The 17,857-nt window shown below is 44.0% G+C and overlaps 1 protein-coding gene across 1 annotated transcript in view; it reads right to left on the bottom strand.

Moving 5' to 3' along the window:
* Positions 1-433: 433 nt before the first annotated feature.
* Positions 434-17,857, bottom strand: part of USP50 (ubiquitin specific peptidase 50) — a 34,443-nt gene continuing 17,019 nt past the window's right edge. Inside the window, exon 7 of the mRNA XM_005863945.2 lies at positions 434-763. Within this exon, the coding sequence (XP_005864007.1) occupies positions 578-763 (186 nt within the window). The 3' untranslated portion in view covers positions 434-577. The remainder of the gene's footprint in view (positions 764-17,857) is intronic.

The following is a 17,857-nucleotide window of genomic DNA, read 5'->3' as shown; positions in this document are numbered from 1 at the left end:
CCCCCAGTCCATTAGCATTGCATTATTTTCAACATGCCAGGACCCATTTTCTTGGCTATAGACATCTATAATAATAAAAGCATAATATGCTAATTAGACCAGACAGCCAAACGTACTTCCGGACAAAGCCACGGCAGCTGCGAGGGCCGAGGGCAGGCAGCCGTGGTGGCCGGCAGCGGTGGGGTGATGGGGGCAGCGCCTACTCCTGATCAGCCCGGTCCCCTCCTGCAGAGGGAGGCTGGAGGCAGCGGCAGGGTGATGGGGGTGGCGCCTTCCCCTGACCAGCCCGGTTGCCTCCCGCAGAGAGAGGCCAGAGTGGGGAGCGGGCCTAAGCTGTCAGTAGGACATCCCCTGAGGGCTCCCAAACTGTGAGACGGGGTAGACCAGGCTGAGGGACCTCCCGTCCGTGCTCGAATTTTCGTGCAGTGGGCCTCTAGTATCTTAAATAAGGTTGTATAATAATACACCAGAAAGAAAAATGTCAGTGATGCAAGTAAGTTGCAAGAATTTAATAAGGCAAAACTTAAGTAGCAGTTTCTGATTGCTTGTTTTGCAACTTTCAGGAAACACCATTTTCCTAGCATTTTTCTATAGGTATAGAAAAGGGCTGGCAGCTGTAGAACAGGAGATATGCTGTAGCAGTTTGAACTGAAGTATCTGGAATCTCACTGACTCGTGTGTCGTCAAAGCTAAACCACGCTTGGGTCACTGAGTTCTTGCAGAAAGCAGTGTAATGGCCACTGTCCAGATCACCAAAGTGGTTCTAGGGGAGGAAGGAATGTCAGACTTAGTATTTACATGCAAATACTCCAACTATTGGGACAAAAAAGGTAGGGCCAAGAAATCTTTTTCATAATTGTCCCTTATTCTAAATTAAAAGAAAATGATAATTGTGTTCAGTTGCACCAAACATATAATCTGACTTCTATATTGTTTTTTTCTTTTTTTAATAATTTTTTATTCGTTTTGAGAGAGACATCAGTGTGTTGTTCCACTTATTTTGGCATTCATTGGTTGATTCTTGTATGTACTCTGACCAGGGATCGAACCTGAAACCTAGGCATATTGGGACCACACTCTAACCAACTCAACTATCCAGCCAGGGTTTATAATGTTTTTCATTTAATTGAACTACTTATATATTGTACCCATTGACTACTCAACAGAATCTGTGAATTAAATAGCATAATACTTGACTAATATTTATCAGTTAATACCTACTGGGCACTTAACTGTACAATAGACTATTAAACATTAAAGGAAATTTAAAAAGTAAGAAGATAGTCATCTTTCCTAAATGAGCTTATAGTGAAGAAAGACATTTAATATTGGACCAAGACATTTCCACACTGCATATTGCCACTGTACAGTGTGAGGGGGTTGTGCAGCAACAATCCCCTCAATCACTGAGGGCCCCCCAAAAACTTGTTCCATTCTCTTTTTCCCTTGTGTCTGCTAACCCAGTAAAGGAATATTTGAAATAAAGACATTAGGTAATTTCATTTCTCAGAAGGTGGTATAGCGTGGAGCTAGGGTTGACAAACCATTTGCCATGGGCCAAATCCAGCCTGCTGCCTGTTTTTGTATGGCCTGTGAAGAATGCACCTTATATGTGTACTAGAAGCCCAGTGCGCAAAATCACGCGACCTCGCCATGCTCGCAGCCCCGCCCACCCATGTCGGTCTTTGGTCAATACAGCGTTAGGGCCACAGGCCTTTTATAATATAGATATGGTTGAAAAAAATCAAAAGCATAATATTTTGTTATGTGAATATTATATGAAATTGAGATTTCCGTGTTCTTACATAAAGTTTTATGGGAACAGAGCCATGCTTATTCTTTTATGTTTTTCACTGGTTACTTTTACACTACAACAGTAAAATAGTTGCAAGAGAGACCATATGGCCTGCAAAGCCTAAAATATTTACTGGCCTTTTACAGTTGCTGATTCCTGGTGTTGAAGGAAGAAAATGGTTTTTTGTAGTCAATTCTGACTGAATTTAGCTCTAACACTAAGAAAGGACCTTAAAGAAGTTATTTAACCTTTCTGAGCTTTACTTCCCCATCTATTAAAATGGGGTCATAAGACCTGTCTTGTCTTATACAGCTATTGTCAGGTATCTCATATTATAGAGGTAGCACATAGGATGTACTTATTAAATGTTCCCATAGACCTTTATCTTCTCTCCCTTGACATATTAGAGAAATATTCCAAAGCTTACAAAAGATCTAGTCTTGGTCTTTGCCATGTGACCTTAAACTGACATGCTTCAGTTTCCTTATTTATAAAATGGTGCCCAAAATAGTGTGATGTAATTTGAGAAAAACAAAACATCTGGTGGATAAGTAGTGCACAAATATTGAAATAATGTTCTGAAATGATTAGAACAGAACTAGAGTATTATGTTCAGTTTTGATGACTTAATGTAAAAAAGAAAAATGACATAGAAGACAGTCAAGTATTTTTCTAGACTTCCATTTCCAGCAGATAAAGGAGATAATTAGGTAGCCTGAGAGCCTTAGTTATGAAATTGTAAGGAATGCTGGATAAAACATGATAAACATCGTTTGAACTATATGGCTGACTTTAAAGATTGTTTAATTGTTTAAACAATTGTTTAATTGTTTAAACCCCAGGGGCCAGAACCAGAGGAAATAAAAGAGTAGCATGATGTGTGGCTGATGCTGTGACTGCCTCAGAGTAAAGATAATTCCTGGTCTCTGTAACCAAGGTGCTTCAGTTTTATAGGTCACACAAAGATAGGAGGTAAACTCTTAGGTCCTAGCAACGAGAGGAATTGGATTGAGGTCCACACACCTAGCAAGGACTCTCAAAAAGAGATTCATCCTAAAAAAATAAAATAAAAAAGAGATTCATCCTCAATAAAAATCCCATCCTTTAAAGCTTAGCTTAGCTTAGGGTATGGGGCAGAGAATAAAAGTCATTCCTAGGAATTTATTACCACAGGAAACTAAATCTAATGTAAGAAGTATTTTTGGGGTGCCAGGCAGAAAGAACGCAGAGCCCCAGCCCATGTTGCTCAGTGGTTAGAGCGTCAGCCTGTGCACTGAAGAGTTGCAGAGTGCATGCAGGAGACAACCAATTGATGTGTGTCTCTCTCGCCCCTCCCCACTCCTTTCCATTCTCTCTGAAAGTCGATTTTTAAAAAGGGAGAGAACACAAAGAGAAGGTAGGGGAACTGCAAGAGCGCTACAGAATCAGAGAAACCAGTGAGTGCCATTGTTTATGTTTCCCCAGTGCTTGGATAGAGGATGCGAGTTCTAACCAGGTGCTCTGGTTGGCCTGCGATGCTGCTATAATGCCTCCCCAGCCACTCCAGCAGCAAAAGCAAGGTGCCATAGTGCATGCACAGGACTCCACCAGAAAGAGTGCAGAAGTAGCAAAGTGCTGCAGGACCTGCGTGCAGAGCTGTCCCCTCCAGAGAAACTGCAGAGATAGGGTGCACTGCTGCATGAGCACATAGGGATGCCCCATCCAGAGACAGTGTGGAGCCAGGGTGTACACCTGAAACTAATATAATATTGTATGTCCACTGTAATGGAAAAAATTAAAAAATGATAAAAAAAGAAAATACAGGAAAGAAAAAAATCTCACTGTTAAAGCAAATATATAACAAACAGTGAATCAACCACTTAAAAGACTATTATGGAAGTTAAACAAAAGTATCAAAATGAATAAGTAGGGGATATACAAAACAAATGATATAAAACTTTATGTCAACAATATAAAGTGTGAAGGGGAAGTAAAGATGTAGTGCTTTAAGAATGCATTTGAACTTAATTAACAGTAGACTGGTATAGATATAGATGGATATATATGTGAACTTCATTGTTACCACAACCAAAAACCTGCAAAAAATACACAAGAAAATAAAGAAAAAGGAAGCCCCCAAAAATGTTTTAAAAAAGCCCCAGCAAATCAAAAGGAAAAAGATCAAGAGAAGAAGAAAGTGACAGAGAACAGCAAAAACGACCATGAAAAAAATAATGAAATGTCAATAAGTACACACCTATCAATAAAAGTGAATGGACTAAGTGCTACAATCAGAAGACATAGGTTGGACTTCATTCAAGATAGTGGAGTATGTAAACCCTGAAGACTAGCTGAACAGTATTCCCATTACGAAGGATATAAAGAAGCTATGTTAAGACTGGTAGGAGGGGTGATGACACAGAACAGGCAGGTCCCACACCCAGAGCGTGTCGTCACCCCTCCTACCAGTCTGTGAAAGTGCCCCCTGAGGAGGGGTCCCAGCCCCACACCCACAGCATCATGCCAGGACGAGGAGTCCCCATAACATCTGACTGCAGACCAGTGGGGAATGCATCTGAGTGAGACGGGCTTCTGGAGTCCCAGCATTCCTCTTGAAGGGCCATGCATGGATTTGCTACCTCACAGACTCACTAGCTCTTTGCTCCAGTGTGGGGAGGCAACTTGAAAAGGCCAGGGACATACAGGGAGGAACCGAATTGCCTAGCTTCAGAGCCAGGGCTGGAGGGGCAGGGGTCAGGACAGCTTTCTCCAGAGACATTCAAGCCGGCAGGTGCCATTTCTCCTTTGTTGATCCCACCCAGATTTCACAGGCAAGTGTGAAATCTTTGCTCTCCACCCACCTGGCTAATACTGTTTGCCCCACCCTGGTGATTTCCTGAGATCCCACCCCATCCAAATTGTGTGCCAGCCTGATCTGTTTTACGCAGCTTCTCCACACAAACAGCCTGTCTGGGCTCACACTGTAGACTTTCCTAAACTCTCTCAAAGGTCCATAAACCCTAAGCAAGCAGTGGATGGCCTCGGTGTGCCCTGTACCTCTTGCGAAGTGGCTAAATTCCAGCATAAGCAATGACCAGTCTCAATTTCCATTATAATTCACTTCGGGTGACCCCAAGCCTGGCATAAGATGCAGCCAGTATTGACTTGAAATGTAGCTTCGACTAAGTGCCTACAAGTTTGGCACATGTGACAGCTAGCCTCAGTTCCCATTGTGGAGCCCACCCAGTGTCCCAAGCCCAGCACTCGTGGCAGCAGGCCTTGGTTTGCAGTGCAGCCTCTCCTAAGCACCCCCAAGTCCAGCACAAGAGACAACCAACTGTAGCTCCCACCAAGCAGCCCCAAGCTAGGCACAAAGGGTGGCTGAAAATGGCCTGCACTGGAGTCCCTCCAAAGAGGCTTCAAACCACACCAGAGTACCAACTAACCAGCTCCACAAATGACACACCTAAGGGTGGATTTGGCTGGCACCACAGCCCCACTAAAGCAACTTCTGTTCCATGGAGTCATCCCCCACACAACAGCTTGTCTGCTCACCTCATGGCCAGCCCTCACAGCCAGTCAGCCTGATGTGCCAACAGCAATAAGAGCTCAACTACAACAGGACACAGACAACTCACACAAGGGATACCCCTGGAGCACGCAGCTCGGGTGAACTGGGAGACAGCCACTGGGCCTCACAGGACACCAAATACCTAAGGCCACTCTGCCAAGACTGAGAGACATTACAGCTCCACCTAATACATAAAAACAAATACAGAGAGGCAGCTAAAATGAGACAAACGTACCAAATAAAATGAGGGGGAAAAAAACTCCAGAAAAAGAACAAAATGGAGACAATCTACCAGATACAGAGTTCAAAACACTGGTTAGATCAGGGGTGGGCAAACTTTTTGACTCGAGGGCCACAATGGGTTCTTAAACTGGACCGGAGGGCCGGAACAAAAGCATGGATGGAGTGTTTGTGTGAACTAATATAAATTCAAAGTAAACATCATTACATAAAAGGGTACGGTCTTTTTTTTTTAGTTTTATTCATTTCAAACGGGCCGGATCCGGCCCGCGGGCCGTAGTTTGCCCACGGCTGGGTTTGATGGATGCTCAATGAACTCACAGGAAAAATAGATGAACTTAGTGAGAACTTAAAGAGAGACAGGAGCCATGAAAAAGAACCAGTCAGAAATAAATACAATAACTGCAATGAAGAATACATTAGAGGGAGTCAACAGCAGGGAAAGCAGAGGACTGATTCACTCATCTGGCAGACAAAGCAGAAAACACCCAACTGGAAGAGCAAAATGCAAAGAATTTTAAAAAGTGAGAACAGTTTATACCCTGCCAGCGTGGCTCAGTGGTTGAGCATCAACCTATGAACCAGGAGGTCACAGTTTGATTCTTGGTCAGGGCACATGCCCGGATTGCAGGCTTGATCCCCAGTGTGGGGCATACAGGAGGCAGCAGATCGATGATTCCCTCAATCCCTCTCCTTCTCCTTCTCCCTCCCTCTCTGAAATCAATAAAAATATACTAAAAAAAAAATTAGAACAGTTTAGCTCAGTGGATAGAGCTTCAACCTGCTGACCGAAGGGTCCTAAGTTAGATTCCGGTCAAGGGCATGTACCCTGGTTGCAAGCTCCTCCCCAGCCTGAGCCCTGGCAGGGACTCATGCAGGAGGCAACCAGTTGATACATTTCTCTCACATCAATATTTCTCTCTGTCTTTATCTTTCTCTCCCACTCTTTCTAAAAATCAATGGAAAAATATCCTCGGGTGAGGAAAAAAACAAATGATCCAGAGACAAATTGGGGCGGGCGGGGGGAACCAAAGGACTTGGATACAGACACTGGGGCAGTGGGAACCTGCCCAGGATGGGAATCGCTGGTGGGGTGGAAGGGTCAATTGGGAAAAAGAAAACATGTAAAACTTTAGACAATTTAAAAAAATAGAAAAACAAAAACAAAAAACCATAGCTCATATTCCTAAGGGGGAATTTTGCATGAGGCTTATGCTTGATAGAAAATCACACATATGAGATGATATTTTTCTATTAAAAAGTATTTAATTTGGGGGGAAAAAATGAGAAGAGTTTAAGAAACCTCTGGGACAACATTAAGTATACCCACATTGGCATCATAGTGGTACCAGAAAAAGACAGCAAAGGATTGAAAACCTATTTGAAGGAATAATGTTAAAGTGACTTTTTTAAGAAGAAACGATAAAAAATATGAATAACAAAATACAGGAAAGAAAAACTCATTGACAAGGGCAAACATTATAAAAGCAGTGGATGAGCCAACTATATAGCTAGCATAAAAGGTAAAAGAAAAAGGACTATCATGTACAATTACAACAATAAAGGATACACAAGAGGTAAAAAAAATGGCAATAACATAAATATGGGGGAGTGAATAAAAATCGTAGTAATTTTAGAATGTGCCTGAAATTAAGCAACCATCATCTTAAAATATACTGCTATAAACATAGCTTGGTATAGGAAACACATGGTAATCACAAAGACACCACACACAAAAAAATAATAAAATTATAAGCCAATATCCCTGATGAACATGCAAAAATCCTCAACAAAATATCAGGAAACTGGATTCTGCAATACTTTACATCATGCTCTGGCCAGTGTTCTCCGTGGTTAGAGCAACACATTGATGTTTCTCTCTCTCCCTCCCCCTCCCTCCCTTTCACTCTCTGAAGAGCAATGGAGAAAATATCCTCAGGTGAGGATAAACAACAACAAAAAAAATCATACTTCATAATCAAATGAGATTTATTTCCAGGATACAAGGCTGGTTCAGTATGTGCAAATCAAATAACATGACACACTACATAAACAAAATGAAGGATAAAAGTCATATGATCAAATCAATAGATGCAGAAAAAGCATTTGCCAAAATCTAAAATTGATTTATGATAAAAACTCTTAACGGCCCCGGTGAGGTCGGGACGGCCCCGGTGAGGTTGAAACGGCCCCTGTGAGGTCGGGACGGCCCCGGTGAGGTTGAAACGGCCCCGGTGAGGTCGGGACGGCCCCGGTGAGGTTGAAACGGCCCCGGTGAGGTCGGGACAGCCCCAGTGAGGTTGTAACAGCTCCAGTGAGGTCGGGACGGACCCGGTGAGGCTGAAACGGCCCCGGTGAGATAGGGACGGCCCCGGTGAGGTTGAAATGGCCCCGGTGAGGCCGAGACAGCCCCAGTGAGGTTGGGACTGCTCCAGTGAGGTTGGGACAGATAATGGGGACCAGTATAGACATGAACAGGGGTAGATGCAGAGGCAGAGCAACATTGAACAGACTGTCAAACTACAGTGGGAAGCCTAGGGAGGGTTTGGGGGGGTGGTTTAAGAGATCAACTGAAGGACTTATATGCATGCATATAAGAATAACCAATGGACACAAGACACTGGGGGGTAGGGGCCGGGGAATGTTGTAAAGGGGGGGGAAAGAGGAGACATATGTAATACTCTTTGTAATACTTCAAGAAATAAAAATTATTAAAAAAATAAATAAAAATTAAAAATACTCTTAATGGGATATAGTACTTCAGCATAATAAAGGCCATATATGACAAACCCACAGCTAACATCATGCTCAATGATGAAAAGCTTAGACCTTCTACTTTAAGACCAGGAACAAAACAAAGATGTTCACTTTCACCTCTTTTATTCAACATAGTATTGGAAGTCCCAGCCATGGCAATCAGATGAGAAAAAGAAATAAAAGGGCCCTAGCTGGTTTGACTCAGTGGATAGAGTGTCGACCTATGGACTGAAGGGTACCAGCTTTGGTTTCTGTCAAGGGCACATGCCTAGGTAGCAGGCTCGATCCCTGCTAGGGGTCATGCAGGAGGCAGCTGACCAATGATTCTCCATAATCTTTGATGTTTTTCTCTCCCTCTCCCTCTCTGAAATAAATAAAAATGTATTTTTTAAAAAGAAAATAAAAGGCATCTGAATTGGAAAGGAAAAAGTAAAACTATCATTATTTGAAGATGCCATGATGCTATATAGAGAACCATAAAGATTCCACCAAGAAACTATTAAAGTGAGTGAATTCAGCAAAGTATGAGGATACAAAATTAATATTCAGAAATCAGTTGCATTTTTATATTCTAACTAGTGACCCGGTGCACAAAATTTGTGCACATTAAAAGGGAATTAATTAGAGGAAATATTTTAATATTGCTAATTGCCCTTTCTCTATAATAGTGTCAGAAATTAAAGAAAATTAGTAAAATGTATATGAAAATCTTCCTTCTGTTAGAGTCTGGGGCACGCCACAGGAACCAGAGTCAAGTCCCCGCCCACCCACGTGTGCCTCAAAATCACGCGAGACTCAGACCTGGCCGGCTGGGCTAGATCCAGACCCAGCCGGCCCCACCCTGGTCAAGCCTTGCTGGGGTGGGGGCCGTGGCCTTGAGGTCCCCTGGCCCAGGCCAGGGGGCATGGCCCAAGGTCACCCATAAAGACCCGCCAGGTGGGGGGGGACAGCCTCAGGTCCTATGGCCTGGCACTGGGGTGGGGGCACGGCCTGAGGTCCCCCGTCAAGCCCCGCCAGGCGGGAAGTGCACCCTGAGGTCCCCCAGCCTGGCACCGGGGCAGGGGGTGAGGCCTGAGGTCCCCAGTCAAGCTCCACTGAGTGGGGGACGCAGCCTGAGGTCTCCCATCAAATCCTGCCGGGCAGGCAGTGCAGCCTGAGGTCCCCCAGCCTGGCGCCAGGTCGAGAGGCATGGCCTGAGGTCCCCTGTCAAGCCCCACCAGGCGGGGGAGGGGGGGGTGCAGCCTCAGGTCCCTGCTGATTGCTCGTTAAGGCTCGTTATGGGAACTCAGTCTCCGCTGTGGGCGCAGCCATCTTGTGTTACGGAATTCCTGCCTCTGCTGTGGGTGCAGCCATCTTGACCATTACAGCATGATGGTCAATTTGCATATCCCCTATTTGTTACATAAGACTAGAGGCTTGGCCTCTAGACTAGAGTCCCTCAGCCTGGCCTGCGCCCTCTTGCAATCCAGGACCCCTCGGGGGATGTCAGACTGCCGGTTTCGGCCCCATCCCTGCAGGCCAGGCCAAGTGACCCCACCAGTGCATGAATCCATGCACCGGGCCTCTAGTACGCATATAAGATCTTTGATTAATCTCTTCTCGCCCTCCCCTCACCCCCCTCATCAGTCTGTTCCATGTTTCCATCCCTGTGTGTTGAGCATCTGCCCCCTGGTGGTCAGTGTGCACCATAGCTATCGGTTAAACGGTCGCTTAGGGTTTTATATATAGAAAGATAATGAACTATCAGAAAGAGAAATTAAGAAAATAATCCCATTTACAACTGCATCAAAAAGAATAATGTAACTAAAATAAATTTAACAAAGGAGGTGAAATACCTGTACTCTAAAAACTGTAAAACATCGAAGAAGACTGAAAAGGACACAAGTAAATAGAAGGCTACATTGTGTTAATGGACTGGAAGAATTAGTAGTGTTAAAATGCACATACTAGTTAAAGCAATTTATTCAGTGCAATCCCTATAAAAATACCAATGGCATTCTTTTCAAAACTAGGACAAATAATCCTAAATGTTATATGAAACCACAATAGAGTACGAATAGCCAGAGCAATCTTGAAAAAAACATAATTAGAGGGCCCATCTGGTGTGGCTCAATGGTTGAGCATTGACGCATGAACCAGGAGGTCATGGTTTGATTCCCTGTCAGGGCACATGTCCTGGTTGCAGGCTCAATCCCCAGTAGGGGGCGTGCAGGAGGCAGCCAATAGATGATATTCTCTCATCATTGATGTTTCTAGCTCTCTTTCCCTCTCCTTTCCTCTCTCTGAAATCAATAAAAACACATTTAAAAGAGAGTTTGATGTATCACACTCCCTGATTTCAAACTATACTACAAAGCTATTATAAAACAGTACTAGAGGCTCGGTGCACAAAAATTTGTGCACTCGGGGTTTTTTTGGGTCCCTCAGCCCGGCCTATGCCCTCTTGCAGTCTGTGACCCCTTGGAGGATGTCCACCTGCTGGCTTAGGCCCGCTCCCTGGGGGATCGGGCCCAAGCTGTTAGTCAGACATCCCTCTGTCAACCCGGCAGCCCTCAGGGGATGTCCACTTACTAGCAGGGAGCAGACCTAAGCTGCAGTTGGATATCTTTAGTGCTGCTGAGGAGGTGGGATTGATCAGATTTTTATTTTTTTGATATTGAGTTGTATAAGTTTCTTATATGTTTTGGATATCTGTTACTTATTGGATATATCATTTATGAATATCTTCTCCTATTCAGTAGGTTGCATTTTCCTTTTGTTGATGAATTCCTTCTTTGTGCAGAAGCTCTTTAGTTTGAAGTCTCATTTATTTTTGCTTTCATTTCCTTTGCTTGAAGGGATATGATGTCAAATAGATTATTACCTATATTTTCTTCTAGGAGTTTTATGGTTTCAGGTGTTACATTTAAGTTTTTTATTCATAAAAAAGTGGTTTAGTTTTTGTTTTTGTTTTCATGTATCCAGTTTTCCAACACCATTTGTTAAAAAGACTGTTGCCCTGGCTGGTGTGGCTCAGTCATCCCGTATCCCAAAAGGTTGCTGGTTCAATCCTCAGTTGGGGCAACCAATAGATGTTCTCTCTCACAGTGATGTTTCTCTTTCTCTCTCTCTCCTTCTCTCTCTCCCTCTCCGCCTTCTTCCCTCCCTCCCTTCCCTTCTCTCTAAAATCAGTAAGCATATCCTCAGGTGAGGATTAAAAAATTCTTTTTAAGAGACGGTCATTTCCCCATTGTATATTCTTGCCTCCTTTGTCATATATTAACTGTGTAAGCAAGGATTTACTTTTTGGCTATTTTGTTCCATTGATCTATGTGTCTGTTTTTATGCTGGTACCATCTACACTAATAAAAGACAAACATGCAAATTGACTGTACCTTCGCTACGCCTTAAGCCCGGGGTCCTCAAACTCCGGCCCGCGGGCCACATGCAAATACAAATATTGTATTTGTTCCCATTTTGTTTTTTTACTTCAAAATAAGATATGTGCAGTGTGCATAGGAATTTGTTCATAGTTTTTTTTTTAAACTATAGTCTGGCCCTCCAACGGTCTGAGGGACAGTGAACTGGCCCCCTATTTAAAAAGTTTGAGGACCCCTGCCTTAAGCCTTGCCCAACAGCCAATCAGAGAGACTATATGCAAATTAACCCAACCAAGATGGCGGCCGGCAGCCACAGAGCTGGAGAGAGCAGGAAGCTTGGTTGCCCAGTGATGGAGGAAGCCAAGCTTCCCGCCTACCGCAGCCGGCTCTGAGCTCCACCCAAGGCTACAAAGTTTCCATTATAGAAGGTAAATAAATCTCAGAATAAAAAAAAAAAGAAAAAAAGGAGAGGCTGGGAGCTTCCGTTGCCAGGAGGCTTGGCCAGCCTGAAAACGGCCCTCAGCCCCTCACCCAGACTGGCCAGGCACCCCAGCGGTGGTGGTGGGTGCCTCTCCCACCTCCTCAGCAGCACTAAGGATGACCGACTGCTTAGGCTTGCTCCCTGCTGGTAAGTGGACATCCCCCGAGGGCTGCCGGGCTGCCAGAGGGATGTCTGACTGCCAGCTTAGGCCCGATCCCCCAGGGAGTGGGCCTAAGCCAACAGGTGGACATCCTCCAAGGGGTCCCAGACTGAAAGAGGGCATAGGCCAGGCTGAGGGACCCCCCTGAGTGCACAAATTTTTGTGCACCAGGCCTCTAGTACTGTTTTATAATAGCCGCAGTTTGCTGACCACTGGTGTAGGGTGTGTGTGTGTTCACATCTTTTTTGTTGTTGATGTTCACATCTTTTTTTATCCATTCCTCCGTCAGTTAACTCTTAGGTTGTTTTCATATCTTGGCTATTGCAAATAACGCTTCAATGGACACAGGGATGGGGGATATCTTTTTGAATTTTAGTGTTTCGTATTCTTCAGATAAACACACAGAAGTGGAATAATTCAATCATATGGTAGTTTTATTCTTAATTTTTAAGGGAATATCCACACTGCATCATAGTGGCTATAATTTACATTCCCACCACTAGTGCACAAAGGGCTCCCTTTTCTTTGCATCCTATTCCTTGCTTGTTAGTTCTTGTCTTTTTGATGATAGCCATTTTTTAAAAATATATTTTATTGATTTTTTTACAGAGAGGAAGGGAGAGAGAGAGAGAGAGCTAGAAACATCGATGAGAGAGAAACACCGACCAGCTGCCTCCTGCACATCTCCCACTGGGGATGTGCCCGAAACCCAGGTACATGCCCTTGACTGGAATCGAACCTGGGACCTTTCAGTCCGCAGGCCGACGCTCTATCCACTGAGCCAAACCGGTTTTGGCGATGATAACCATTTTTAAAAAAAATATATTTTTATTGTTTTCAGAGAGGGAGAGGGAGAGAGAGAAACATCAATGATGAGAGAGTATCATTGATCGGTTGCCTCCTGCCTGCCCCCCACTGCGATTGAGCCCGCAACCCGAGCATGTGCCCTTGATCAGAATCAAACCTGGGACCTTCCAGTCTGCAGTCCAATGCTCTATCCACTGAGCCAAACCAGTTAGGGCTGATGATAGCCATTTTAATAGATGTGAGGTGATATCTCAATGTGGTTTTAACTTGCATTTCCTGATGTTGAAGAACTTGGTGTGTGCCAACTGGCCATATGTACAACTCCTTTGGAAAAATATTTATTCAGATCCTCTGCCCATTTTTGTTGTTGTTAATCCTCACCCAAGGATTTTTCCCCCATTGATTTTTAGAGAGAGTGGAAGAGAGGGAGAGAGAGAGTGAGAGAGAGAGAGAGAGAGAGGAGAAAGAGGAGAGAGAAGAGAGACATTGATATGAGAGAGACAAATTAATTGGTTGCCTCCTGCATGTGCCCTGACCGGAACCAGGGATTGAGCTTGCAACCGAGGTATGTGCCCTTGACTGGAATCAAACCAGAGATTGTCAGTCCATGGGCCAATGCTCTCACCACTGAGCAACCCAGCCAGGGCTCCTCTGCCCATTTTAAAATCAGGTTGGTTGTTTTGTTGTTGTTGTTGAGTTATATGACTTCTGTATATATTGTGTATATTAACCCCTATCAGATGTGTGATTTGCAACTATCTTTTCCCATCCGGTGGGTTACCTTTTCCTTTTACTGATGGTTTCCCTTGCTGTGCAGAAGCTCTTTATTTATTTACTTATTTTTCAAAGAAGGGATTGCTAGTCAATTCTTTTTTAAAATATATTTTTATTGATTTCAGAGAAGAAGGGAGAGGGAGACAGATAGAAACATCAATGATGAGAGAGAATCATTGATCACCTGTCTTCTGCACACCCACTTCTGGGGATTGAGCTCACAACCTGGGCATGTGTCCTTGACCAGAATTGAACCTGGGACCCTTCAGTCCGCAGGCCGATGCTCTATCCACTGAGCCAAACTGGCTAGGGCTGTGCAGAAGTTTTTTAGTTCCGTGTGGTACCACTTTTTGTTTGTTTGTTTGCTTTTGTTTCCCTTGCTGTTAGAGTCTAATTAATCCACAAAAACATCACTACTAGTAAGACTGATGTCCAGCAGCTTAATGCCTGTGTTTTCTTCTACGTATTTTATGGTTTCAGGTCTTATGTTCAAGTCTTTAATCCATTTTGAGTTAATTTTGTATATGATGTAACATAGAGGTCTATTTCATTCTTTTGCATGTGGCTGCCCATTTTTTTCCAGCACCATTTATTGCAGAGACTTTCCTTTCTCCATTCTATATTAACCCCTATCAGATGTGTGATTTGCAACTATCTTTTTCTATCCAGTAGGTTCCTTTCCTTTTGCTTGACTCCTTTGTTGTAAATTAGTCTTTCCAGGAGGGAGGCCAGTTTGATTCCAGGAGCTTAATTAAGCCTGAGGGCAAGCTCTTGTTTGGCACACAACTAGGGGCCTACGGAGGTGCTTTCAGGGAACTTGTGCCAGTGGAAACCATCGTTGCGCTCTCCCTGGGCCTTCCTCCAGCTCACCGGTATCTCCCAGAAGGAGCTTATTTTTGCAGCTGCTGCCAGGGAACCCCTCTACCTTGCCTGGCTCTGGTGGCCCTGGGGGCTTAGCCTGTGGGTCCCACAGGACTTGAGCCAACAGAGAAAACGTCCTTAAACTGCCGCCACCACCAAGGCACAGCAAGAAGCCACAGATCCAGGAGCTCTTTCTGTGGGAAGCATGCCATTAGCTTATTATCATAGCTGCCTCGGGGACAGACTCCTAACCAAAGACACATCTATGGGCTGATGTAATCCTTTCTGGGGACCTCAGACGTAGGCACTGTCTTTCCACTCTCCCCTGGCCATGCTCTGGAGTGCCAGTATCGCCCCAGGAGAGCTGCTACATGTATCTGGTGTCCTGGTTTTTTGGGCTGCTGCCTGCCCAGAGGATTCCCCTTGATTGCCTGGCTCTGGTGGCCAAGGGGAGCTTGGGTTTTTGGGTCAACACTCTAGCCAACAGAGCTACCTGGCCAGGGCTAAGAGGTGGCTGTTTTATCTAGTGCAGTGGTCGGCAAACTCATTAGTCAACAGAGCCAAATATCAACAGTACTTCTTCAAAATAGACTCGCCCAGGCCGAAAACCGACTTCTGCACATGGGCCACGAAGTTTCAATCGCACTGAACGCACGCCCACACGTAGTATTTTGTGGAAGAGCCACACTCAAGGGGCCAAAGAGCCACAGTTTGCCGACCACGGATCTAGTGTATAGAAACCATCACAGAGAGTCAAGTAAAATGAAGAAACAAAGGAATATGTTTCAAATAAAAGAACAAGATAAAAGCTCAGGAAAAAACCTTAATGAAATGGAGATAAGTAATTTACCTGATAAAAAGTTCAAAGTAATGGTCACCAAACTCAGGAAAAGAACTCGTAAACACAGTGAGAGCTACTTCAACAGAGAGGGGAGAAAATAAGATAGCACCATAGAGAAGTCACAGAGCAAAAAAAGCAAAACTGAACTGAAAAATACACTAGAACGGCTTCAACAGCCTAGAAACGAAAGAAAGGATCAGTGAACTCAAGGATGACAATGGAACTCACCCCATCAGAGTAGCAAAAAGAAAAAAATAATTTTAAAATAAAGACAATAGCTTAAAGGACTTATGGAACAACATCAAGAGGGCTAACATTTGTACTATAGGGGTCCCACAAGGGAAAGAGAGAAAGGGGCAGAAAACTTATTTGAAGAAATAATGGCTAAAAACTTCCCTAACTTGAGAAAGGAAATAGACATTAAAATATAAAAATTATATTTAAAAAGATACAGGAAGCCCAGAAAGTTCCAAATAAGATGAACCCAGAGACCCACGCCGAGACACATTACTATTTAAAAAGTCAAAAATTAAAGACAATGAGAAGATCTTAAAAGCAGCAAGAGGAAAACAACTTGTCACTACAAGGATCCCCCTACCCCCCGCCTAAGACTATCAACAGATTTTTCAGCAGAAACTGCAGTCTAGAAAGGAGTAACACAATATTTTACACATACTGGGTGTCCAGGATAAGAAAAAGAAACAAGAGATGTAATAATTGGACAGAAAAAACTGACATTTGCCAATAAGATTGAAAATGTAAACAATGGACACTTTTAAGAATAATTTTAAAAACTGTGTTAAGGTAAAACCAAGCTTTTTATATGATAATACTAGTGACCCGGTGCACGAAATTCATGCACATTAAAAGGGAATTAATTAGAGGAAATACTTTAATATTGCTATTTGCCCTTTCTCTATAATAGAAGTGTCAGAGATGAAAGAAAATTAGTAAAATGCATATGAAAATCTTCCTCCTGTCAGAGTCTGGGGCGCATCACAGGAACCAAAGTCAAGTCCCCACCCACCCACATGTGCCCTGAAATCGCACTAGACCCAGACCTGGCCAACCCCTCCCCCATTGGGCTAGATTCAGATCTGGCCAGTCCCACCCCTGTCAAGCCCCACCAGATGGGGGGGTGCAGCCTCAGGTGTTCCAGCCCAGGCCAAGGGGTGCACCTGAGGTCCCCTGTCAAGCCCCCCCTGGCAGGGGGTGTGGCCTGAGGTCCCCTGTAAAGCCCTGATGGGTGGGGGGCGTGGCCTGAGGTCCCCTGGTCCGGTGCCAGGGCAGGGGGCATGGCCTGAAGTCCCCTGTCAAGCCCCACCAGGAGGGGGGGTGCAAGGAGGCCTAAGAATCCTTCCCAGAGCAGAGCTCAATTTTTACAGATGAGTAAAAATACCATTTTAAGTTATAAAAGTAAATTGTAAAATAATATTAATAGTACAATCCAGTTTTCTTGTAGAAAAACACCTACCAGAAATGAATCCAGTAAATTATATGTTTACAGGGATAAAAAATAGATACACAGGAATACACATATACATATTGTAGGCATAGAAAAAGGTTTGAAAAAACTTTTTTCTGGAAGTAGATGGGGAAGGATTTCAACTTTTATATTTTACTAGAGGCCTGGTGCACGAAATTTGTACATAGGAGAGGGCTGTCCCTGAGCCCAGCCTGCACTCTCTTGCAATCCGGGACCCCTCAGGGGATGTCCGCCTGCCAGTTTAGGCCTGATCCCTGCAGTCAGACACCCAACAACAGACATCCCTCTGGCAAACCAGGACCACGCCCTCCTAACTGCTCACCTGCCTGCTCGCTCCTAACTGCTCACCTGCCTGCCTGCTCAATGCGCATTACAGTGACCGGTCGTTCCAGTCATTTCATCGTAAAAGTCGCTTAGGCTTTTATATATAGATAGATATACATATATAATATGCACGTGTATATGTGCTCTTAATATATGTATACAATATGTGTATATATTATGATCTCAATGTATATATATGCCATATACACTGAGTGGCCAGATTATTATGACCACCTGACATTTGTAGGCAAATTAGCCATACACTGCATTGTATAGGATATGGAAGCCGAAGGCCTGTTCGAACACCTTTGCTGTCTGCAGTTACCAAGATAAAATGTCTCCAATTCGCACAAGAACACAAGGATTGGACAGTTGAGCATTGGAAAAAAGTCATGTGGTCCGATGAATCACATTTCCAGTTG

Source organism: Myotis brandtii, unplaced genomic scaffold (assembly GCF_000412655.1).
Source record: "Myotis brandtii unplaced genomic scaffold, ASM41265v1 scaffold182, whole genome shotgun sequence".
Taxonomy (NCBI): domain Eukaryota; kingdom Metazoa; phylum Chordata; class Mammalia; order Chiroptera; family Vespertilionidae; genus Myotis; species Myotis brandtii.
The sequence above is the reverse complement of the archived record's forward strand: the minus strand, read 5'-3'. Positions and strand labels throughout refer to the sequence as shown.